The sequence below is a fragment of the Meriones unguiculatus genome, chromosome 18 (assembly GCF_030254825.1).
Source record: "Meriones unguiculatus strain TT.TT164.6M chromosome 18, Bangor_MerUng_6.1, whole genome shotgun sequence".
Lineage (NCBI taxonomy): Eukaryota > Metazoa > Chordata > Mammalia > Rodentia > Muridae > Meriones > Meriones unguiculatus.
Genome location: NC_083365.1, coordinates 69,710,890 through 69,737,923, shown reverse-complemented (window position 1 = coordinate 69,737,923; position 27,034 = coordinate 69,710,890). Strand labels below are relative to the sequence as shown.

General features: G+C 38.5%; 1 protein-coding gene across 2 annotated transcripts in view; it reads left to right on the top strand.

Moving 5' to 3' along the window:
* Window positions 1-27,034, top strand: part of Dpp10 (dipeptidyl peptidase like 10) — a 1,523,950-nt gene that overhangs the window by 1,440,264 nt on the left and 56,652 nt on the right. For both annotated transcript variants that reach the window (XM_060371777.1, XM_060371776.1), the window contains exons 11-13: window positions 4,106-4,229; window positions 15,091-15,129; window positions 20,133-20,240. In XM_060371777.1, coding sequence (XP_060227760.1) covers window positions 4,106-4,229; window positions 15,091-15,129; window positions 20,133-20,240 — 271 coding nt within the window. The remainder of the gene's footprint in view (window positions 1-4,105; window positions 4,230-15,090; window positions 15,130-20,132; window positions 20,241-27,034) is intronic.

The following is a 27,034-nucleotide window of genomic DNA, read 5'->3' as shown; positions in this document are numbered from 1 at the left end:
GTTGGCCTGTTCTTTGATCACCTCCCCCTGAGGGGGAGCATCCTTACCAGGCCTCAGAGGAAGACAGTGCAGCCACGCCTGATGAGACCTAACAGACTAGGATCAGAAGGAAGAAAAAGAAACCCTCCCCTACCAGTGGACTTGGTGAAGGGCATGTGTAGAGAAGGAGGAGGAAGGGAGGTATTGGAAGGGGAAGAGGGAGGGTACTGGGGGGGGGGATACAAAGTAAATAAAGTGTAATTAAAAATAAAATTAAATTAAAAAATGGGGTATAGACCTAGACAGAACTCTCAACAGAGGAATCTCTCATGGCTGAGAAACACTTAAAAAAAAGTTCAATGTCCTTAGTCATCACAGAAATGAAAATCAAAACTACCTTGAGACTCCATCTTACATCCATCAGGATGTCTATGAGCATGGTGGCAAAGTTGTGAAGAAAGGCTAACACTCCTCCATTGCTGGTGGGAGTGTAAACTTATACAACCATCGTCGTAAACAATCTGGCAGTTTCTCAGAAATTTGGGAATAGTTATACCTCCAGATACAGCTGTACCACTACCAGGCATATACTCAAATGTTGCTCCACCATACCACAAGGACATTTGCTCAAAGATGTTAATAACAGCTTTCTTTTCTTTGCTTTGCTTTTTTTTTCTTTTCTTTCTTTCTTTTTTTTTTTTTGTAATAGCCAGAAACTGTAAACAGCCTAGATGTCCCTCAATGGATGAATAAATAAAGAAAATGTGGTACTTGTATAATATTCATATTAATTTTAGTACAACTTTAGACACATATATCTGCCCTTCAGGATTATCTGAACTGTTATAATTCATTCTTTCTTTTCCTGGTTGTGTATGGGGCACACAATTCTTTTATATAAAAGCTTAATTTTATATGTTATGCTAAAGGTTGATGCTTCCATTTCCGTTTGTGTTTCTTTGTAGATACACAACGTTTTTTGTCTAGAAGTGTGTATAGTTTGAACCCCCTTCCTTTGTTTGTTTGACAAGAATCGTATGTCCCACCCTCAAGCCTCTCCAGGCCCTTTCGATATCCTTGTGGTCCCACTGCTAAATATAACCACATATTCAAAAGAAATTTGTTGCAACCAAACATTGAAAGTGGAGCAGACACTTCCTTGTAGGACTGCCTGGCCCAGTGAATTGGCCAAAGAATTTATCCCCCTTCCCCCCCCCCAAAAAAAAGAATATATCCAAGCCAGCTCTGTGTGTGTTTCAATGCTGCCCCGTTAACTGCTGTGAGAATGTGGTTTTATGGTTTCTCTGAGTTTCTTGGCAATTTATAAACAGGGATAAGCTGCTTGTGAAAGCTTTCAGATGTTTTAAACAGACATGAAGACTATATGTCAGACATCAGTCTATGGAAAGTCATACTTGTCCTTCTGGTGATATCTTCATGTCACCAGATATTTTTTATAGGGAACTATAGCTCTTCAGAAATCCATTCAAAAAATGTGCATTCATATATCTAGTTCTCTTAGCTGGAGTTATCCTAGAACAAAAGATTTGTTGCATCATGTTGTGCTAGCTATAAATAATAATTTTACTATCACAAACAAAAAAAATTTAGTTGTCTTTTTCTCTTATTTATCTGTGTGCACATGTATGCCATGAGTGTAGTACTTTACAGGCCAGAGGAGGACATTAGATCCCTGAGTTGGAGTTACAGGAGGGGGTAAGCTGCCCCATGGGGGTGCTGGGTACTGAAATACTGTCTTCTTCGGTACAGTTCACCAAGTGCCATTAACTGCTAGGACAGCTTTGCAGACATTAAATGTCAGTTTTAAAACAACACATATGTCACTTTTAAAGTCATTTTTGTTTGTTTGTTTGTTTTCAGGGCTCATGCCATTTTTTTTACTCTTTTTTAATTTCTTTTATTTTTATTAATTACAATTTACTCGCTATGTATCCCCCCCTGTACCTCCCTCCCTCATCCCCTCCCAATCCCACCCTCCCTCTTTCCCACCTGTGTCCTTCTCCCAGTCCACTGAAAAGAGAGGTCCTCCTCTCCTTCCCTCTGATCCTAGTCTATCAGGTCTCATCAGTAATGGCTTCATTGTCTTCTTCTGTGGCCTGGTAAGGCTGCTCCCCCCTTGGGGGTATGTGATCAAAAAAGGTGGGAACTGGAAAAGATCATCCTGAGTGAGGTATCCCAGAAGCAGAAGGACACACAGGGTATATATATACTCACTCATAAATGGATACTAGACCTATAATATAGGATAAACATACTAAAATCTGTACACCTAAGGAAGCTGATCAGGAAGGAGGACTCTGGCTAAGATGCTCAATCCCCATACAGAAAGGCAAAGAGGATGGACATCAGAGGAGGGAGAAAACAGAACAGGACAGGAGCCTACCACAGAGGGCCTCTGAAAGGCTCTACCCTACAGGGTATCAAGGCAGACGTTGAGACTCATAGTAAAATTTTGGGCAGAGTTCAAGGAATCTTATGAAAGAAGTGGGAGATAGTAAGACCCGAAAAGGACGGGAGCTCCACAAGGACAGCGACAAATTCTAAAAGTCTGAGCACAGGGGTCTTTTCTGAAACTGATACTCCAGCCAAGGACCACTCATGGAGATGGCCTGGAACCCCTGCACAGAGGGACTGTCTCTAACAAGTCCTTTGTTTTTAATGCTACTCCTCTGTTATGGAATGGGGGATATATCTAGAAAGATTGCTGCTTTTCCTTTTTATCATATATCAAACTATGATGGCTGGGCTTAGTGAGAGGTGTGAAAGCTCAGAGTTTTATGACACGTTATATTAATTTCTAAACACAAAATCAAAATATTTTGTAAACAAATTTATATTACACATTTCTAACAATCTCCCATCACTTTGAGGAAATAATTACACCGGTAATTAATGTTCTTTCTATGACAAAATTTTAATATCCAGTCAGATGCAATAGTTTGACTAATTTTCATTTTCAAATGTTTGAAGCAAGATGAATAACAATATTATTAAAAAATATTGTGACTAAAAGACGAACCAGTTCTTAATTCACAACTGATGAAAACAAACTCCACTGTATTAGTCACTTTTCCTGTTGCTGTGATAAAAATACCTGATAAAAGCAATTAAAGAAAAGAAGGGGCCTGGAGAGATGGTTCAGCGGTTAAGAGCACTGGCTGCTGTTTCAGAGGTCCTGAGTTCAATTTCCAACACCCACACGGTGTCTCAGAAACACTTATAATGTAGTCTTTTGGGATCCGATGACCTCTTCTGATGTGCAGATAGATGAACATGTAGACAAAACTCCCAAATACAGAAAAAAATAAATCTTTTTAAAAAGAAAGGAAGGTTTATTTGGGCTCACAGTTGAAGGAAACAGTGCATTCTGGGGCCGGGGGGAGGGAGAGTCATGGAAGCAGGGGCATGAAGCCCATAGCATCCAGGCAGGAAGCACAGGGAGATGAATGCTGGTGCTCAGCTCACGTTCTCTTTTTACTCAGTCTTCAACTCATGAAATGGAAACACTCACAACGTTGTGAGGAGATCATGATTTTCTAAAACACAGTCTCTAGTTGAAAAGAAGATTAATCATCACACATACAGTCATTGCCCCTGTAGCTGAAGATTCAATACATAAGATAATACCTGAAGCTTGTGCTGAAGGCGTAACCAGTAAGCCAAGATTTAAGTTTTGATTTCTAATGGCTATTAGTTGTTCTTTTAACAAAGTACAGCAGCATAATGTTAAAATTATGTACTTGTTTTCTACACACTACTCCCAATCGATATGTTTTTTCAAAATATCAAGTATCTGGTAGATTTTATGTTTCCAAAAGTGGCTTTTATGATAAACAACTCATTCCTAGTTGTTTTCCACTATCATCTTTATATTGGTGCAGATATGTATAACTTCATATATACATTCATGTTTATTTTAAATTGTATATTCAAATATTTAAACAAGAACATATGTGCTCTTGTTCATGTATGTTTATATGTGTACACGGAGTACAGCATCCTACAATACTTTCCTTATTGCATATAAACAGCACATTGCTCTTACTGGCATTGTACTGATTCTCATGCTCTAAACATAAATTTTATTTTTTTGTTTCCAAACTAGAGAATATTACATCACCATGGTTAAGTGGGTGAGCAACACGAGGACAGTGGTCAGGTGGTTGAATCGGCCTCAGAACATCTCCATCCTCACGGTCTGTGAGTCCACTACCGGGGCATGCAGTAGGGTGAGTGTAACTTATTTCCATCTTTCGTGTAAGGTAAAGGGGTTAGGAGTCACTGCTATGGAAGGCAGATTTGTTATGGTTTCACACAAAAGCTTTAATACAAATTTTAATATAAATATATTATTTATATTATAAATATTATATATATACAGTACTTCCAACAGTAGTAGAAAAGGAGATAAATACTTGAATGTCTATACCTTTGTGGCTGAGGAGTGTCTCAGAGGATGAGATGCTTTTCACACAGTGTCAAATACCTGAGCACCCAAGTAAATTCCAGGCAAGGGTAGTTAGCCCCTTGGAATTCTAACATTTGGAAGCTGGAGACAGGGATTAGAAGAGCAGCTTGGCTATCTACACTTGCTGAGACCCTGCCTCAGTATGTAACATAGAGAACAATAAGATACTCAGTGTCATCTTTTGGCTCTACATGCATGTGCACACATGTATAAATAAACATACATACATACCACAAACATGTATGCATAAAATGATAAACAAAGGTATACACTTTAACCTCTACCCTTACATCTTTCAATTTCTGATATGAGTGATATCAAGAATAAGTAAAGGTAAACACACTTATCTCTTAAAGAAATTAGAGAATACATGTCCACTGCACATAGGTTGTTTAAACCTTATGGAGCTCTTTTTAATTGAAAATTTCTGTTCATATTTTGTCTTTGGCTTGATATTATCAGAAGTATCCTTTTCTGAGAAAGACACACATGGTATATACTCACTTATATATAGACCTATAAGATATGATAAACAAAATGAAATCTATACACCTAAAGAAGATAAACAAGAAAGAAGACCCAGGGTAAGATGATCAATCCTCACTTAGAAAGACAAATGGGATGAAAACTGGATGTAGGAGAAAACAAGGAAAAGGACAGAAGCCTACCGCAGAGGGCCTCTGAAAAACTCTACCTAGCAGTGTATCAAAGCAGATACTAAGACTCATAACCAAAACTTCGGCAGAGTTCAGGGAATCATATGAAAGAAGACAGAGTTAGTATGACGTGGAGAGGATAGGAGCTCCACAAGGACCAAATATATCTGGGTCCAGGGGTCTTTTCTGAGACTGATACTCCACCAAGGACCATGTATGTATATGGATATAACCTAGAACCTCTGTTCGGATGTAGCCCGTGGTAGCTCAGTAACCAATTGGTTTCCCTAGTAAGGGGAACAGGGACTATTTCTGACATGAACTCAATGGCAGGCTCTTTGACCTCCCCACTCCCCAAGGGAGGAGCAGTCCTCCTAGGCCACAGAGGAGGACTTTGCAGCCAGTCCTGAAGATGCCTGATAAAACAGGGTCAGATGAAAGGGGAGGAGCTCCTCCCCAATCAGTGGACTTGGAAAGGGGCAGGAAGGAGAGGATGGAGGGAGGGTGGGATTGGGAGGGAATGAGGGAGTGGGATACAGAGTTAATAAAATGTAACTAATAATAAAAAAGAAAAAAGAAAAAATAATAAATGAAAATTCTACCCAGAAATCCAACAACAACAAAAAAAGTATCCTTCCCATTTTAGAGTGGCCACTTCTCTAAAGTATAGCTCATATCAGTTCTACTGTGGTTTCTTTCCTTAAAATAAATAAAAGTGGACAAGGCTCTTGTTTCACTTATTGTAAAAATAAGTTGAATTTAAATATCTAAAATCACTTTCTGTAAACTATGAAATGACTTAAAAGTACATTACATTTAAGGTGATTGACAAAGGAAATGGGGTAAAAGTTTAAATGTTTAAATCTGGCGTTTGATTGCTGTATAAAAAATTCTCAGATCGTGTTTAAGGAAATTTATAAATTACAAATTTTTGCCAAGGAAATGATGGAGAAATCATACTGGTTATACTTTCCTAGGTAAAACACTAAAAATTATATAAAACAAAATTTCAGATATAATACAAGAAACAGGATACACTAGGCAAATACTCTAGTGATGAATTCTCCCTCAGCTTTGTATTGGTAAAGAACAAGAGGTAAAGAGGTCTCATTCATTTATGTAATCAGGAAGAGTCACAGTCTTGTGTAGGAAGTCTGATCCCGGAAGCTGGGGTGTCTAGGAAAGAGCTCTACTCACCTATGCGAAAATATTCTAGTCTTTGTCTCAGCCTTTAAACATTTCTTTATTTATCAGAGAAAAAAAAAGTTTACTGTTTTTAAGGAAAGATCAAAATTTAATAGACAACTGTCAACAATGTAGAATTTATAAACAGCAGCATATTCTATACGGTTGAAGGATTATAAGCCAGTTTTACTCTCTCAGAAATAGGCTTAGGAACATACCCAAGTGTAACAATGTTTCGGGCAGCAAAAATATTCTGAAAAATATTAGGAAGAAACTTAATAATGAATTTCCTAAAGGAACAAGCAAATGAATTTTTTTGGTAGTGAGATAGAAACACAAAATTAAGAATGAAACTTTACCAGTGAAAAATATGCAGCATTTTAAGGGAAAAATGAACTGGATGGACCTAAGCACATAAAACACTGTTGAAGAATGGACAAATGCTTAAACACAAAAGTGAATCCCTGAGAGAAAAATAAAAACCATATAGCTAATCACTGTGGGCAAGTCACAGCAGCAAGAGTTTGAAACAGCTGGTCACAGCACTCCCAACATCCAGAGCACAGAGAACAGACATCTTTATGCTCACGTGCTTGTCTTAGCTGAGTTCCATGAAGACCTTAATTACATATATAACACTGTAAACTGACATACTTGTGAAACAATTCTAGGATAAATACACTAGAGAAAGAAAAACTGAAAATATGTGATGATACAGCATTTCCCTACTATAAATGTGTACAATGTATTCAACATGTTCAAGAATTTCTAAGTCCAAAGCAATATAAAGATAAACAATAGTTAAACAGCTCATAGTCAAGTTATTACAAATCAAGAATTTAGGGAAAAATATTGAAAGTATCCTCAGAGAAAACAACATTAATATAAGAGGACACAATTATGATAATAACTGTCTATTTTTGTCAGACACAGCATAAACCAGAAAAGAACAAAATGATGTATATAAAGCCATTGTCAAACTTCTCCAGTTTGATTTTTCTTAAAAGGATGTTTTACATAATCACACAGGAAACGTGTATTTTAGTTGATCCAACTAGAGCAATGGGATTAAGCAAGTGTTTAGCAGTCATTAGGTCATGATACATTGTTGACTAATCAGGAAGATCTGACAATTTAAATATCTATACATATAAAATAATGTTTCAAAATTCATAAGAAGTTGGAATTACTAATGAAGAAATAGAAACAATTACACTCCGTACCTATTATGTTCCTATCGATATATGTGATACAGTAGCCTAAATACCAGGATAGCTACAAAATATTTCAACAGTAGAATTTGAAAAAATCTTTTGTCTGACACCAATGTGTACCATGTTTTGTCTTCAGAATTATGAGCCTTTAATGACTGAGCCATCTGCCAGCCAAAAGCACATTCTTAGTGCTGAAGGACTGTTCAGGAGCCTCAAATAGAAATAGAGCAAAGAAGGGTTAGGGAAATGCATCTGTAGCTAAGGGTGCTTGCTGCTCTTGCAGAGGACCCCAGTTCAATTACCAGCACCCACATCAGGCTGCTGGTCATCACCTGTAACTCGGGTTCCAAAGTATTCAACAAAATCCTCTGTCCTCCCAGGTTCCTGCATTTACATGCTCCATATAAGAACAAGCAGGTATGTGCGCGCACGTGTGCACACACACACACATATGATAAATATAAACATAAGAAAGAAATAAAAGCAAGAACCCCCTGTTTAAAAGTAATGACATTATACCATGCCTGTCTTTCTGTTTCTGGGTTATCTCCCTCAGGATGATCCATCCATTTGCCTGCAAATTTCATGATCTTGTTTTTTAATAGCTGAGTGCTCCAATGTTTAGATGTACCACAATTTCTGTATCCATTCCTCCATTGAGAAACATCTAGGTTGTTTCCAGATTCTGGCTATTATAAATAAAGCTGCTATGAACATAGTTGATCAAATGTCCTTATTGAATGGTGGGGCATCTTTTGAGTATATGCCTAGGAGTGGTATATCTGGGTCTTGAGATATACTATTCCAATTTTCTGAAGAAGAGCCAGATTGATTTCCAAAGTGGTTGTACAAGTTTGCACTCCCACTAGCAGAGGAGGAGGACTACCCTTTCTCCACATCCTCTCCAGCATGTTTTAGAATTTCACAGTTGTTTTGATTTGCATTTCCCTGATGATTAAGGATGTTGAACATTTTTTAAGTGTTTCTCTGACATTCTATATTCCTCTTTTGAGAATTCTCTGCTTAGCTCTGTACCCCATTTTTTAATTGGGTTATTTGGTTTGTTGGTGTCTAACTCACTTATAAGCAGATATTAGCTGTATAATGTAGGATAGCCATCTACAGAGCTGAAGAAGCTAAACAACAAGGAGGACCCAACGGAGGAGGCTTAAATCTCATTCAGAAAGGCGAAAGGGATAGACACCAGAAGTGATGAAAGAGAGGAGACAAGATGGGAACCTATGAGAGAACGTTCTCTAAAATGATTCACCCAATAGGTGATCAAAGCAGAGGCTGAGATTCAGGGCCAAACTTCGGACAGAGTGCAGGGAGTCTTATGGAGGAAGAAAGGGGTGGGAATAAAGTGACATGGCAGAGACAGGAGCCCCAAGGAGACCAACAAAACTGAAATATCTGAGTCCAGTGTGTCCTGCAGAGACTGATGCACCAACAGAGGACCATGCATGGAGAGGACCTAGACCTTGCTCAGATGTGGCCAGTTGGCAGCTCAGTCTCCATGTGGATCTCTGAGTGACAGGAGCAGGAACTGCCTCTATCATGAACTTGAGAGACCAAAAAGATTAAAAATTAGCAACTATTATTAAGGCCTGAACTATGTGGGTGGAGAAGTCTAGTAATGCCCTGAGGGGAAGGACCGCCTTACTGCATTCTTTCCCCACCTACCAGAGATAACAGTTGCTAGGAAACTGGCCTATCCCCCTAGGGAGGGACACCAGGTCATTATGGTCTGGGGACCTTCCTATAGCCAATCAATTCAAGATGTAGCATTTTTACCAATAGATGCTTGCCAGGCAGGAATTGGGCATGCTGGGAGGGACCAGAATCTATATATCATGCAACTAACCTGGGCACAGCGCGCTCAGCTCCCACCGCCGAAGCGGTGGGTGTTGGTGTGCCTAAGCTGCAGCTTGTAATTTACAATAAAAAGACCCTCATGTGTTTTGCAACGAAGTCCTGTAGATCTTTTGGGGGCTCGTGAACTGGGTATAACAAAGTCAGTTGACTGCTCTTTGATCACTCACTCCTGATGAGGCAGCCTTGCCAGGCCACTGAGGCAGATGATACAGGCAGTCCTGATGAGACTTAACAAGCTATGAACAGATGGCAAATAGTGGAGAACTCGCCCTTTCAGTGGGCTAGGGGAAGGGGATGGGGAGAAGAGCCAGGGAGGATGGGAGTGGGGAAAGTTGAAGGAGGGGGCTTCAATTTGGATATATAATGAATAAATAGTGAAGAAAATAAAATACAATTTTAAGTTTTAAAAGTAACAAAATTATACATATGTGGTGAATCACCAAATATTTAATAAAAGTAATTCAAGCAGACTCCTGCCTATAATCTAACACTTAGAAGGTTGTATCAGGAGTATCACAAGTTTGAACACATGCTGAACTTACGGTGAGACCTTGTCTCCAAAGATAACAGAAAGGAAAGTCACAAATATCCTAGAATAGGTAAGTTAAATAAAATAACCAAAAAAAAAAAAAATTAAAGAGAGACTCCAAAATTATGTGTGAATTAAAGAACTAAACAGGAATCTGAAACCTATGGTGAACTCTAGTATAATGAATTGGAAGAAATAGGATGTCACTTAATATATAATTTAATATATTTAATATATACCTTTAACACACATCCAGTTCTGTTTCTTTTCTGTTGCTGAGGTAAAATACTTTTACCAAAAGAATAGAGCAACTTGAATGAGAAAGGGCTCCCAAATTCCAATGCATAGCCTATCACTTCAGAGCAGAGAGAACAATTGAGTGAATTCTTTGCTCAATTCTACTTCTGTACTCTTATACAGTCCAGGATCTCTTCACTAGGGAATAAGGCTGCTCATAATGAGCTGGGTCTTCCCACATCAATTGACTTGAAGCCCTCACCCACAAACACTTACAGGCCAACACAATGTAAAAACAAACAAAAACCTTCATTGAGAATATTTTTCCAGATGATCCTAGGTTGTATAAGTTAATAATTAAAGTTAACCATCACAGTGAGTAAATAGATTTCTGTTGAATAGGTCATTAGACAAATGAATAGATGATTCAGTCATATTTTATTCATTCTTTTAAAACACAGAAATCATAGACTAGCAGCAGTATGGATGATTCTAGATGGCATTATTATAAATTAAATGAGTCAGGTGAAAAAGAAATACACTAAATGGGAGGTATAACTCAGTTAGCTGGATGTTATCTAGCATGTATGAAGCCCTGTGTCCCATCCTTAGTTTTCCATAAAGTAGGCGTGGTGATACATATCTCTAATCCCAGGTGTCTGGGGCTAGAGGCAGAAGGATCTGAATTTAAGGTTAAAGCAGGGATGCAGCTCAGTTGGAAGAGTGCTTTCCAAGCCTGCAGAAATCACTGGGTTCAGGACTCAGAAGCACATAAACGAGACGTGGTGGCAGCAGGAATATTCAAAGGTCAAGGTCAATCTCAAGTACACATGGAGTCAACGAGAGCCTGCAGTATAGGAGGCCATCTTAAAATACTAATAACGTTAAAGTAAAATGAAAATATCTTTAATTAACAAGATGTTGATAAGATAGAATTAATTTTTTTTTCCTCAGAAGTGTGTCTACAAAAAATAAAAACCTTAAACAAAGTATCACTCAACTCTAGCAATGTAATTAGAACATGATAAATGTTGAGATTGGCGTGCTCTTTAATTACCTCCCCCTGAGGGGGAGGCAGCATTACCAGGCCACGGAAGAAGACAATGCAGCCAGTCCTGATGAGACCTAATTGACTAGGATTAGAAGGAAAGAAAAGAAGACCTCCCCTATCAGTGGACTTGGGGACGGGCATGCATGCAGAGGGTGGAGGAAGGGAGGGATTGGGACAGAAGGAGGGAGAGAACCACAGGGGGGATATGAAGTGAATAAAGTGTAATTAATAAAGAATAAATTTAAAAAATATTTCTATAACATGCAGGGATTTATGGAGTATGTTTAATCCCAGCACTCAGGAGACAAAGGCCAGAGAAACACAAGCTTTGGGTCACTTTATAAACCTAATGAACAGTCTAGATAGATACAATTTTCAACCACCTGGGAAAGAATTATTCTTCAACTGTTTTAAAAAGATACTTGAGAATCCAAAGTGACAGAATATCCATCTTCTAGAAGAAAGTATGGACTGTAACTTGGGGCTTAAATATGAAATTGTCGCCATAGGCTCACATGTCTGAACTTTTTTCCCAGTGGGTGGTGCTGTTTGAAAAGTGTGTGAAATCTTCAGTAGCTAGAGGATTGATAGCCCAGTCCCACTCTGTTTGCTCTCTGCCTCCTGGGTGTGGATGAAATGTGACCAGCCTGTGCCCTGCTCCTGTCCCATGCCTTGCCAGCTACAATTGATTATATCCCTCAGACTATCATCTGAGATGAACTATTTATAAGATAAATCTTTTATTGTCAGACATTTGATCACAGAAGCAGGAAAAATAATACCATTCTGTTATACTGAATAAGCTAAATAATCACCAGTCACAGAAAAAATATGGAACTTCATTAAAATAAAAAATTCATCAGGAACTGTTATGAAAATGGCTAACAAAACCATAGATGATAAAGCCGTTTTCTGAAATGCATCACACACAAATAAATACCACAGTAAATACAACATAACAGTACAAAAAACAAACAACTGAGACAACAAAATATATGAATAGACACAAGAGAAAAATAATAAATGCATGAAAGGTATTTGACCTTATTAGATATTAGAGAAATGTAGATTAAAATCTCAATGAGATAATAATACATATCAGGATTATGGGCTAAATTAATACAGTAATACAAAGCCAAACAAAATTTGTGAATGAGGGGGCAAAACATTAAGATTTAATTCCATTAACACATATTTTGAAGATCAACTGAAATTAAACAAAAATGTACGCATGGCAAATATAATAAAATATTTTAGTACAGGACACCCATATGTATACCTGCTTGGTTGTTCCATTACCATTTGCATAAAAGTGAAATAATGTGTTTATGAAAGGATTTGCAGGAAAAAGAAGTCATTAGCAATATTTTACTCACAGTAGCTAAAAGTTGTCAATAGGAATCAGTCCATTAACAGGGAATGGATAAAAAAATAGTTATATTAATCTATGTGATAGAATTTTAAAAGAAGCAGTTAGATGGGTTGGGGAGATGGCTCTGTTAGTAAAGTGCTGGCTGTGCCCACATGAGGACCTGAATTCAGATCCCTAGAAGTCTCGTAAGTCTGGACACTGTAGTAGGTATCTATAATCCCATCCCTCCTTATCAAACTGGGAAGGGGACGCTGAGAATACCTTGAAACTCACCACCGGCCAGGTAGCCTGGCATGGGCAGTAGCAAACAAGAGACTTTGACTTAAGTAAGGTGGAAGGCAAAGCCTGCTACCTGATGTTGTCCTCTGACTTCCAAACATGTACCAAGGCACACTACACCTAATGTCACACACACACACACACACACACACACACACACACACTTCGTAAAGTTTTCTTTTCTAAGAACAGAAATAGGATGCTGGCACAATTGAAACAGGAGAGGGATAAATCTCAAAAGTGTGGCTTGGAAGAAGTCTGACACCATCAAGTGATGCGTGGTTTAATTCTCCGGCTTCCTACAATGACACAAACCCCTGTGTAGAAAAAGGATGAGAAGAAGGTCCTTTTGCAGGAGCTGATAGACATGGGGGAACCGGAGTCTCCGTATCTTGATGCATAAATAAATAAGATTGTCAAAGCTCCTAAAGTTAAGCACTCCTGGTCTGCTCATTTCACTTCATGTGAACAATATAGAAACACACTTCTTAAATAGTTTTTTAGAGGAGAATTAAATGGGCAGCAGTTTGTCATTGCATAGCTTATGGGCAGCAGTTTGTCATTGCATAGCTTAAGTATGGGAATTGAATATTTGAAGCTAGCATCACTTATTCGATGTGAGTGATGCTTTTCATGTTACATTTGTATCATTAATAACATCCTCCTGGCCACTACGTTCCATCTCTTTATATTATAGATTGACTGGACTTCCTGTGGTGTTTATTCAACTGACAAGGAAGTCCTTTTAAACTTGAGCTGGATAGACATGCTGGTGTTCCTCACTGCTTTCCTAGCATGTGGGAGACAAAAATGGATTACCCAGAGAATCCTGTTAGCTCCTCTATGTAAGGAAAAAAATCTAAACATTTTTACTACATGGCCATAAAGATAAGTTAAAATGCTATACGTGCTTGATCTGTCAGTATGTTTACTTAAAACATTATTAAGATTCTGGCAATTTTATGCTGTGTCTCAGTTAAAAGTTTCATTTTCTGTAAATTTATATTGTATGACAAATGACAGCACATAAGAATTTAGTGCTGGAGTCTTAAGAAAATCAGCATGACACTGATAAGCAGTTTTCATCAATACTTTATATCTTGGATAGAAAAAATGGCTATTGCTTCAATGACTGTGGAGACTTAAGGAATCATTTCTTTAGATGTTTTCTCATGTGTGCATAGAGCCATATGTAGTGAACTACTCGAAAAACATGTTTGAAAAAAAAAGTGACAGGAACCAGAATTCTGGGGGAGTAGTTACAAGCTGCTCTTTCAGAGTACCAGAGTTCAGTTCCCAGCACCCAAGTTAGGAGACTCACAAGCAGGAAAGGCCAGCTCCAAGGATCTGATGCTGTTTTCTGGACTCTCAGAGCAACATACACAAGATAAAAGAAATATACACTTGGTTAATAATAAATCTTTTAAGAGAAAGGGATTAATTGTAAAATATATAATAATAATAATAATAATATATCTTTGGAATGAACAAGTGATATGAAAATAATATGAACCATTTGAAGTGAGACCTTCCTTATATATTGAAGACCAATGTACAGTATGTTTAGTTTTCTTAAATTGATGATCTTTTAAAAATATGTTTGATTTTTCAAAACATAAGCTTCGTGTCATGATAAAACAACATTATTTCTAAAATATTTTATCAACTTAACTTGAGATTAATTGGTCAAGTTTGGCTTTTGCAATGATCTTGGCTGTGACCATTTTCAAGATATTCCAAAGAAAAATCAAATCTCACATGTCATAGGTTTGATATTTTTTTTCTCTAAGACTGAATGACTACTAATGAGGAAAAAATGGTTATGACTAAAAATGAATTAAATACAAGATTTTCAGCTTGTTTTTTTTTTTTTTTTAATTTTATTGCTGGCTGTTTGCCCAGGTCTGCTGGAGACTTAATTTTCTTTCCAGGTGATGTCTACAAGTGAGAAAAACAGGGTCTGGTGGCTCACTGAATTCTGAAGGATGTGATAAAACAGAAATAGAGACTAACCTAGCATTTCTCCCACCCTGGGGATGTGCCCTTGCCAAACTGCTGCATCTTTACTTTTCATGCATTTCAAATCAACATTGCCAATGAGATGGATCTCTGAAGGTGTTTTTCTAGTTGAACAGAGGGTAAAGTCTGAAGAGAAGATAATAAGGTTACATGGATGGATGTCTGTATTGGTCATAGATGCTTCATGAGTTAATTTCTGTTTCAGAAATATGAGATGACATCTGACACCTGGCTCTCTAAACAGGTAAGGTATGGGTGACCTGTGTCACTCGTGAATCATTATGAACATTTCCCTAACCTGTTAGTTACATACTTTCTCTAAAATATAGTTATTTGAAGGGTTTGGGAAGATGGCTTATGGATTAGAAGAGTTCATATTGCAAGCACGAGGTCCAGTATGGATTCCAAGAATCCATGTAAATGCCCGGTGGGTATGGAAGCCAGTAGGTGATGAAGGCAGAGACATGTTTCCCTAGAGCAAGCTGGCTGGTGAGACGAGCTGCAGGGATGTGCTCTGGATTTGACTGAGAGACTGGCACAACGACAAATATCCAAGAGTCACTGGGGACGATTCCCAAAGTGAATCCCAGCCCTTCACTTGCACATTAATGCAGCCGCATTCACCCACAGAACATGTTCCCATAGTCATACATACATACATATATATATTCATATATATACATAACACATATGCACATACCACAAATACACACCATTTGGATGATTTCCTACACCTGTTTGCATTTTCCTGTCTTTCATTCAATTCCTTCACCTGTTTGAACTTTCCTCTGATTCTTTCATTTCTTTCAGTGATTTAATTATCTCCTCTTTGAAGGCCACAATCTGTTTGACTGTTTCTTCCTATATTTCTTTACAGATTTTATTCATTTTCTCCATTATCATCTTCATAATCATAGATTTAAGGTCATTTTCTTCAGGTTCACTTATGTTAGGGTACCCAGGGCTGCTTGCCCTTGGATAACTGGGCTCTATAGACGCCATATTGCTTTGGGTTTTGTTAATTGTGTTTTTATGGGCTTTACCCATCTGGTGTCTCAGGTGTTGGCTAGTAGTTTCTTGTGCCTGCTGGAGTCCAGGTGGGAAGGGGTAGTGCAGGAAATCCCCTAGGCAGGCTGGATGCTCCTACAGTTGCCCCTCAGATTGGTGGGTGTGGTCTCCAATTGGTGGGTAGTTCTCAGGGAATTAATTGCCTGGGCTCTCCTCAGGTGTATGATCCTATGGGCTGACTGGACTCCTCAGAAGCCCAGGGACTCTGCTCTCAACAGGGGAAATCCTGGAGACAGCTGCCCTGTCCCTGGCAAGTTAATGAGTTGCAGCTGCTCAGGCACTCTGTGTTAGCTGGGCACAGCCATCTTGAAAAAGCAGTGAGCTCAGAGGTTTGGTCCTTTCCCTAGAAAGATGGGTTGAGCTTTGGAGAGGTGTTTGGGTTGTTCCAGTGGCTCCCAGGTGTCCAGAGGCCTGAGGTTGGAGCTCTGTGCCCCAGTATCCAGAAAGTAATCAGTGGCTGGTGATCCAGCAGACGGAAGACCCTGTACCTGTGGGGTCCCAGGAACTTTTCTGGGGATTAGCTTGGTTACCTGAGCTCACACCCATTTGTTTCCCTCACAATGGAGTTTCCTCTCAACTGGCCTTCTCTGGTGTTTGGGGGACCCACAGTTCAGTTTGTGAAGGTGAACACAGTGCTCAGGCTTGTGGTTAGGTGCTGGAGACCAAGTGCCTACAGGAACCCAGAAAGTTTTCTAGGGATTAGCTAGGTGACCTGAGGTTGAACCAGAGTGTTTCCCTCACCCTGGGGTTTCCTCTCACCTGAGGAATGCAGTGGCAAGTGTTTTGGGGCCCACAGTTCTGTCTGTTGGTAGCTGCTCAGTCACTGCATACTATCAGCCTCATGTTTATGGTTTTCTTAAGTGCCATATACATCCTTTTTTTTTCCCAACATATTGAAACTTCTAAACTTTAGCTTCAGGCATTTCAGTGAGTTCTGTAGCAACAAGTTCAGATTTCTCATCTCCTAATGTATTAAAGCACCCACACACTCCCCGTGTGCAAAGAACACATTTCTCGTTTATCTAGCCACCTTTTTTAATAGCAATTGACCATCCAGCTATCGACCAATCTTCCTATAACTGATTGCTGCCTCCCCTGTACATACAGTTCATCATTACAGTTTTGAAGTTTACTTTTCCTGGCTTCTGTTAGTTCCGTTAGGTGACTGTGTGTAACGCAGCCCCACCCAAATTGGCAAGCTCTCAACCTTTCATTCTCCTGACACTCTCTTCACCCATAGGTTGGTTGAATGAATGTCCCAAAACATACTCTTGGATGTCATTGTCAACCTCACCCTCTGTTCCGATTCCCACAATGGAAACATCTCTGTATGTTCCTGCTGGCCTTTACATCAAGGCCAAGCTCTTGGATGGTCCCCAGAGGTTGAAGTTGAAAATCATCACAGTTCTACCGCATACTGCTCTAAAATCATCTTCATCATCCTATTGTCATTACTCTCCAACAGAGAGTGTATTCACATGTCCCCTTCTTGGGAACAAAATTCTCTCAAAAAGTTTCTTGTCCAAGGCCTATGTAGTTTTCAAACTTAATCATAAATCACCTATTAAACCACATCCTCTTGCAACCCTAACCAGATAACAGCTCCCAAGACAATTATTTTAAAGTCACATGTCATTTTTATGTGGTAAAGTCTATGTCTCTATCATCAACAAACAATAGAAAACATTTTCTCTGCTCTCCCCATTGAAATAGATGCCTACTGAAGCATGCCACGCAAGAACACTGCCATCCATATTTTTTGACTGAAAAAGAGAAGGTACAAAGATGACACAAAGTAGACATACAGACAGCTGTACACAGGGAAACAGAGGAAAATATTTTCTTGTGCTCTGTATATGCATATACTTGCTATTATTATGCAAAATGAAATGGAAATAAACATAATATATAACTAACAATAAATTCTAATTCAATTAAGTTAGACACTAAAAGGGAAACCAGTAGAAATTAAGAACCTGATGGATATTGATGCCTTCTGAATTACTCTTCTTATAGGTATTGTTCTGTCAACTTTAGGAGCCACAATGTTTCCTAATAGAAACAACAGGCATGGCTATATTGAATCCAAATTTATAAATATCAAATAGAAATCATCTGCTAGCAACAAAACACCTAGTTATCAATTATTCATTAAGAAAGTACATTTGGTGGCCTGTCAGAGCTGGGTTTGTTTGTTTGTTTATTTATTTGCTTTCAGTATGACTATGGGAATCTTACTGACTGCTTAGACTTTCATGAAATGGAGAGCTGGGTATGTTAATGAATGGAAGCACATTTCTAAGATGATTAGAACTTTAGCAGCAGCATAAACTCACGTTCAGGAGTGTTGAACAGAAAGTAGGAAATGGACATGGTTGGCCTAACTTCCAAGGGGCTGGGAGGCAGGGTGGCAAGTATGTAACACACCTGGAAGTTTACAGAGTCATGCCTCAGGGCCAGCACCTGTTTCTCAGAAGAACTGTCAAGGAGGATGTTCCATGTGTGAAATCCAAGGAGATAGCAGGGCTCACTGGGTCATGTGTTTTATGTTTTGCTTATGTGTTGAGTTATGCAGATTTGCTCAGCTTTTACTTATATGTTACTTTTGAGTTTTCAACTTACTACATACATTATCATATATTTTCCAACTATCATCAAGTGAACAATGAAAGATACCTTGACATTGCAAATTGTTGACATTGTTACTAATATTCGGGGGATGTATCAGTGAAGACTGTAATCTCATTGTCTCATGTTATACATGTTACAGAGGAGTGCTAGTACTCATGCCTACATGAGTCACACCCATAACCAGATGCACACATACTCAGTTAATGTACCAAGTTGTGTAAAAAATAGAAGGTAAAACAATAAAGGCCTTTGAGAGCAGCAGCTTTCCTGTGATAATCGTGACTAAGGTGACAAGAGAGCTGAAATATACAGACATAAGAGGCAGAGCTAGACAGAGATAAGAAAATTATGAAGGACATGGTGAAATACAAGCTCAGACCCAGGGAGAGTGTAAGAAGAAAGGAAAAGTTCATGATAGCAAAAAGAGACCATTTGCAAAAGCAGGACATTTCAAAGTCTTAAAACAGCATCTGGAGAAATGGTTCAGTGGTTAGAGCATGCACTGCTCTTGCAGAGGACCTTAGTTTAGTTCCCCCAAAACTCACTACCACCTGTAGCTCCAGCTCCAAGGAATTACATTTCTTTGGTCTGCACAGACACTGCATGCAAGTATAATTTAAAACAAAAAAAATTAAATTTATAAATTTTACAAGGGAAACAATACCACATGTAGAAATATTCTTTAATTATGCAGAAAGGAATGAGGTGTTATATCAGATGTCCACTTGCTTAATGTACTCTGTGTGTGGATGTCTGCATACATATATGTCTGTGTAAAGTGAATATATGTATACATGTTCTTCCTAATTAGACACACACACACACACACACACACACACACACACACGCAACTGCATGTCTCTGTGTAAATGGATGTACGACTATTGTAATTTTATTTTAAAAATTTAGTAATTATATTTATGTATGTCACTGTGATTTAATTAAAAACTCACCTGAAGTACAGAGCAAGGAGTGGGCATTTTGTGTGTGTGTGTCTGAGGAGAAATGAACATTAAGTACATAAAAATGAGAGCAAATTCCAATCATGTGGCACTTTACTTTTTGTATTTTCAACAAACATTGTGTGCACTATCAGAAATGAATCATCTGATTCATTTCTTGGTAAAAAGATTTTGCAAAAATGTTTCTTAAAGACTTTTATGATTCAAAAATACTTTTTTGATGAGCTGGTTTATATAATTCATTCACCTTTTTATGATGTTTGAGAGTTAAAATACCAAGTGCAAATTCAGGTCAAGATATAAAAGTTCTTGCCTGTATTCATTTGACACAGGTCTTCAGTCTAATTTTTAATCATTTTGATCCCCCTTGCGTGAAACTTCACTGTTCTTTCCACTTTTGATATTAATATACATAATGTGACATTTAAATTCAATTTTTTAAATTCTAAATGCCACGTTTTGTTTGTTTTTTTAAAAAAAAATTTTCCCAAACTAATTCAAAATCAAACAACACTCTGTGCTTGATGCTGAGTAGAAAGCTTCCCCTAGAGGTTCTGAGATTATTCTATCCCCTTCTCCATTATAGAACGAGGAACCCGTGTTTTCCAGAGACGGAAGCAAGTTCTTCATGACTGTCCCTGTCAAACAAGGCGGCAGAGGAGAATTCCACCACATAGCTATGTTCCTGGTCCAGGTAGGTCCTGGGATCCTTCCTTGGTTTAGCTTAATTAGGGTCAATGCTCTTTCCTTTTATTTTATTTGTGTGTGTTGGTGTGTGTGTGTGTGTGTGTGTGTGTGTGTGTGTGTGTGTGTGTGTGGCATACACAAGCAGTGGCCCACCTGTAGAGCTCAGAGGACAGCCCTTAGTGTCAGTTCTTCCCTTTCAACTTCTCTGAGGCAGGGTCTCCTGTTGTTCAGGTCTGCTTACTTTAGGCCAGCTCACCCGGGACTTCTGGAGATTCTCCCTTGTCTATCTCTCTTCTCCCCGTAGGAGGGCTGTGATTATAGATGCATGCTACCAATTTTGGCTTCAATATGTGTTCTGGGTATTCAAACTCATGTCCTCAATCTTATATGACAAGAGCTTTATCAACTAGGACGTATTCCTTCTCCCAGAGGCCTAACACATGTGTCATTCAGAGCCTACCGTGAGTGTCATGACACTAAGCACCTGGATCTCACACATATTTGGGGGAAATGATACCATCAACACAAATACACTCAAACTTCATCATTACAGTGTCAACAACATTTAGTCAGGCATGTGATGTCATGTGAATTGATGGCCTTGACGTGCAGTTTTATGTATTCATTTAAACAGGACTCCTATCACCCAAGGTGAAGCTGGTCTTACTATATGATGACCTTGAACTTCTGATTCTCCAGTTCCATCCCTAGTTACCATCACAGTTTATGCAGGTCTGGGATTAAATCCAGGTTTTATGGATGCTAAACCAGTGCTCTCCCAGTGAGCTACATCCTCAGCCCTGGGACACAGAATGCTTTCTGTTGTTTTGAGACAGTCTCACTAGGTAGCTGTGGCTGTCCTGGAACCCACTGTACACACCAGGCTACCCTCGAAGCCAAAGATCCATGTGCCTCTGACTCTTGAATGCTGAGATTAAAAATGTGTGTCACCACATCCAACTGGTATATATAACTTAATAACTAGAAATCATGCTAATTTCAAGATCTGGTGACAATGTAAAGAAGTTTTGCTCATTAAATACACATTTTCTATTTTGTATAAGTAACACTCTCAAGCCATTATGTAGGTTTTGAATGTTTGGACTGGCAATATGACTCAGTAGGTAAAGGAACTCACTTTGCAAACCCTGTGACCCGAGTTCCATCTGCAAAACCCACTTCATGGAGAAAAAAGAACAAAATGTCATCGGACTTCCACATGCGTGCCATTGAGTGTTTAGACACATATGTACATAGTGTATCCGCAATAACAATAAGTGAATATTAACTTTCGAATATTCAAAACTGAGTAAATCACTATCAAAATGGAATAGTACCATAAATAGAAAATCTAGTATCTATTCTAGAAAATGCAGTGCAAATTTTAAAATACAAAATAAAACTAATGTCTTCTCAATGAAGAAGAGGTCATGTTGTTTTTAGAGACTTCTTGATGAGAGGAAGGAAAGTTTTCTTTCTTCTAAATCTCAAAAGAATTTTAAAAATTTAAATTATTTCCAAATCAAAGTTTATTAATAGCTGATTTAAATATGTCAAGATTAATGAGTCAATTTAAATTTAATTTTCAATAAGGAACATCCAGGAGGAAACAAGCACCCTTGGAAGTAAACATCCCACTCACACACAGAGAGAGCTTTATAATGACAAGTAATTGGAAGAAATCAAAAGATTATGAGCGTTTCATAAGCATGTAGCCAAAAGTACCCCCCTTTAAAAATGTAAATATAAATGTGGCATAAAATAACTCACCAACTTCCTTAATTTATGTTTTCATATCCTTCAACTCGTGTGACTATTCTAAAGCTGATGTAACATTAATAAAACTCATTGGAGCATCCAAAAAATAAAAAATAAAAAATAGAAGGGGGCTGGCTGGGAAGAGGAATGTGTCCGCAGGAGAGGGAGGGACAAAAGAGTAATTTGAAAGTGAATGGGATCGAAATACATGATGTACATGTCCGAAAATGTCATGATGAAACCCATCCTGTACTATTAGCATATACCAATGAAAACATTATTTAAGTAGAGCAGTTACTATTATCTATGTGCATATTTGTATCTAGCAATTTTACTGTGGATTGAGAAAATTTTATGGCATTACCTAAACTACAAAGTTACCTGAGGTTTTCATTATTAGGCAATCTTCACAAATGCGCCTTTAATTTTAATCAAGATTGAAATTAAAAAATTAGGACATATATAATTTCTACAGCAAAGAGGAAGACTGATTTTCATGGTATATTATTAAGGTTGAAAAGTAGACTGGTTAATTACATACTCATGAATAATGGAATTGTATTTATTCCTAAAAAATATATGCATTTATATAAAAATAAATTTCTGGCTCTCTCTGGGTCACATGATTGTTTGAAACAGGCAGGTAAAATTTTCCATGTTAAAAATGGGTCACTAGGAAATTACTTTATCTTTGCCTTATAAACCTTGTAATCTTGAGTACTAGGAAAATATTTTGTGTAATAAAATATTTTATTTTATTTATCAATAATACTTTATCAATATTAAAAATAATCAGGAATTTTACGAATCTTTATTTTTAAGATTCTCCTTATTATTTAATTGCATGAGTGTGAGTGTGCATCTATGCATGTCTGTGTGTGTGTGTGTCTGTGTGTGTGTCTGTGTGTATGTGTGTGTGTCTGTGTCTGTGTGTGTGTCTGTGTCTATGTGTCTGTGTGTGTGTGTATGTGTGTGTGTGTGTGTGTGTGTATGTGTGTGTGTGTCTGTGTGTATGTGTGTGTGTGTCTGTGTGTGTGTGTGTGTCTGTGTGTGTGTGTGTGTGTGTGTCTGTGTGTGTGTGTCTGTGTGTGTGTGTCTGTGTGTGTGTCTGTGTGTGTGTGTGTGTGTGTGTGTGTGTGTGCTCTTGGAGGCCTGGAGTGACCATTATGTCCTCTAGAGCTAGAATTACAGCTGGTTGTGAGCCAATCAACATCAGCGCTGGGATTCAAACAGGCCCTTTAAAACAGCAGCATATCCTCCTAACCACTGAGCTATTTCTCTATTCTTTATTGAATTGTTACGACCCAACATTCACATTTAACCTCTCAACACCCAAGATGGTCCCATGAATAAAGCATGTGGCCTCCAGGACAGAGGACCCAAGTTTGGATTCTTCGCACCTGCCTGAGCGCCAGGCATGGTCAAGCACATGTGTGACGTTTGGGGGGATGAAAACAGGTGGCTCCCCAGACTTCCTGGCTGTACCGTCTAGCTCGTTTAGGAGCTCTGTGTCCAGAAAGTGACCCTGTCTCAAAGGCCAGGCAAAGCTTCTGGCCTACACACAAAGGGAGAGATGCACATACATGTATGTGTGTACTCACACCAAAGAAGAACTGCACAAATAAACTGGACAGTGAAGGTGAGATTTTGTCCTCCAAAGGGACCTTTCACAGTTGAGAATTTCTCTTTAAACATTTTGAAAGGTTTTCTTTATTCTTGAGATCCCATATATGATGCTTCCATGTTCCCCATTCTGTTCACGTCTCCTTTGGTACTTCTCTCCCCCATCTTCGCTTTGTTGTTGCTGTTGTGTTATAACCACTACATGTAGTCAGTGTTGAACATGCATACCCGGGCAGAGCAGCTGCTGGACTATGGGAAATGTAGCAGCGATTACATTCTCGAGGAAAGAATGAGTCTCCTCCAGAAACTCTGCTGCCAGAAGCTCCTTAAGAAGGAGTGAGCTTTTCTTAAAATTCCTTTGAAAGGAATTTCATTTGTCGCTAAAATAGACTGGAGTGCAGCCACATTCATTGTTCCTGCAGTGTCCAGAGGAGCCTCGCAGAGCAGTCATGGTGACTTTCTTCATCTTTCATACAGAGTGTGAAAATCTTCCATTGATGTAGAAAACATTTTACTCTATTCTGGTTGTCATTTAGGGCATTTATAACTTGCCTCACTGAGAAAAGAATGAGACTGTGGTATTATTTGTGGGGATCCTGTCAGTTGGCTGATATTAATGTACATGTTAGGGAGTCATAAATTTATATTTATGATTAGTTTATCATTCACAGATATGCACTGAGATCTCACACATGTGTACACACACAGGTGCAGCCAAACACATACACACACAGGCACGCACAGTTTGGGGACATTGTTTAATACTTCTTGTTTTAATTTAATAACAGCCGTAAAACAGTTTTATTAATTGTAGAGAACTGCTTATATATAGTCAACATAACATTTTTGAAAAAGTACTACCTGAGCAAATTAATGAGGAGATAAATAAATGCTTTTCAGTCCTGTCATTCCTTTTATTGAGCTTTTCATCAATGGATGCATTTATTTCCAGTTCCTTTTTGCATTAAAATAAGAATTTTTTAAAAGATCTCAATCAATGTAATTTGGGTTTGCAACATTTAAATAATGATATATAATTTTTATATCCTTGAATAGACATTTTATATTTTGCTTTTAGCATATTCTGAATTGTTATTGCAATAGACCTGTAGCAGTCACTCAAGCAGACTTGTCATGCTTTTTTAAATTATTCATTTTTCAACATTAAAGTTATTCTGATCTTTGATGTTAGATTAGCAGACAAGCATTCTTACTCATAAACACTTCTATATTCAATTGCCCCACAAGAATCCATTTCTAAATATTCAAAGACTCTTAAGTGTGTTAGTCAGGGCTCTCTACAGGAACAGAATTGACAGAATAAGTACATATTAAAAGTGGATCTATGAGATTGACTTACATGCTAATGTGGGAAGCCCAACAACAGCTGTCTCACCCTGGAAAAGTAAAGAATCCAGCAGATGTTAGATCCATAAGGGTAGATGTCACAGTGGTCCTGGCCAGGCCCTTAAGACCTAGGAATTCCTGGAGACCCATCTTACCCAACTTCACTATACATTTAAATCCTAAAGGTGTTGATTCTAACAGCAACAGAAAGGTGCAGCATGAGTAGGCCCGATGACCAGCCAGAATAAAGGCAAGAGAATGGACGCAGAAGCGGCCCTCCTTCCACAGCCTAGCCTTTGGACCACCACAGGGAGGTGCTGCCATATTAGGCTAGATATCCCCTCATCCAAAATCTGTTCCAAGTATCTGTCACAGGAAAGCTCAGACGATTGGCATATCCAGTCGTTTCCATATCCAGTCATGTTGACCACTCAAATTGCCCCTCCACCCCATTTCACCAAGTAAATCACAGGCGTGTAATGTGTTTGTTTAGGTTTCATATTTACTTCCAAGTGGCTCATGAAAACAAAGCACCATCGTTCATCATTGAAATAGGAGTTCACACTCAGCACGGCACCGCTGGCCTTGTGTCATCTTCCAGTTCCTGCCTTGGGGCAGTAGTCCACTGCTAATGGCCATGTACAGAACGCTGGTCATGGTGGGCCCTGACAACATAGTGGCCTGCAGTCAGAACATCTGCCGTTTTCATCTCCGAGGCTCAGCTGTGTCTGAGAGCTTCCTGACTCACTTAGGGCAGGTTCATTTGTTTGAAGTGGTTACTGAATGAGACCAGTAAGTCTTTGCAAACATTGTGCTCTCCTGCACAAGTGTAGATAAAAATATCAGAAGGAAAGCTGCCCAAGTGCTCTCAGGCTCTCTTCAGTCTGGAGTGTATGGGTTGGGCTCATGAACTTTAGTGGTTTTTTTGGTTTTTTTTTACATTTATAGAATCTATCCCTTGTTAAGATCATTCAATAAAGTGAAATACTTCTTTTATTTTTCCTAGCCTCCTATGAAAAATGATTATAATTTTATGTAAAACAGAGCATTACATTCTGATATTCCCTCTTTTGCCTCATTTCTGTGTGTGTATACACAGCGTGCATGTGGGAGGCCAGGTGTCAACCTTGAATGCCATTCCTCAGGTACTCCTTACCTCAGTATTCAAGAAAGATCTCCCACAACTCATCAAACAGGCTAGGCTGTCTGGCGATGAGCCCCAGGGAACTGTTTGCCCATGGAATGACATGTCACTGTGGCCAGTTAAAAATTTAACTTCCCTCAAGTGGGATCAAACTCAGGTCTTCATGCTTTCACAGCATGCGCTTTGTATTGTGTTATCTCCTTGCTTCCATGGTAATATTTAAAACTTCAATTTCAAATATGTATTTTTTCATATTGCCAAATAATTATTAAACTATTTTATTAGCATATAGTTGACTTGATATATGTTTATATCGCCAACTATTTGTTCAATGTTTCAGTGAGACCATATGCATGGTGCACATTCATTTGTATATTAAATTAATTATTTATTATGTATTAGTGAAATTGCAATTTCTGCACCCAAACACTTGTGTATCCTTATACACGTGTTTTTAGATTGCTTTCATGTGGACCTATGAAAAAAGAATGTATTATTTTCTTCAGTATTGTATGGTCTATTAAAGCAAAATTTGGAAAACATTTTTTGGAGGGTTTGGAGACAGGATTCAGTCCTTAAGAGCACTTACTCTACAGTCCTCAGAGTTCAGATCCAGCTCCCAGAAATATCTGTCCCCTTGGCTCTTAGAGAAGCAGGGACAGGAGAAGTGATAGATCTCTCTGATTTGCAATTAGGCCTTGATACAGGTCCCAGCTTCAGGGGGAGGTGGTCATCAGCAGAATAGGAGAAGGGTACTGTAAGAGGACACACAGTACCCACTTGTGGCCTCTCCCCATGGACATAGGCATGTGCACTTTTACACACATGCACATAGGCACAGATACGTGAACATAAATGAATAGTTGCTCTCATGAACACTATGTTTTGTTGAATGTGAAATTATTCCTATCAGCAGTTATTTGCACAAG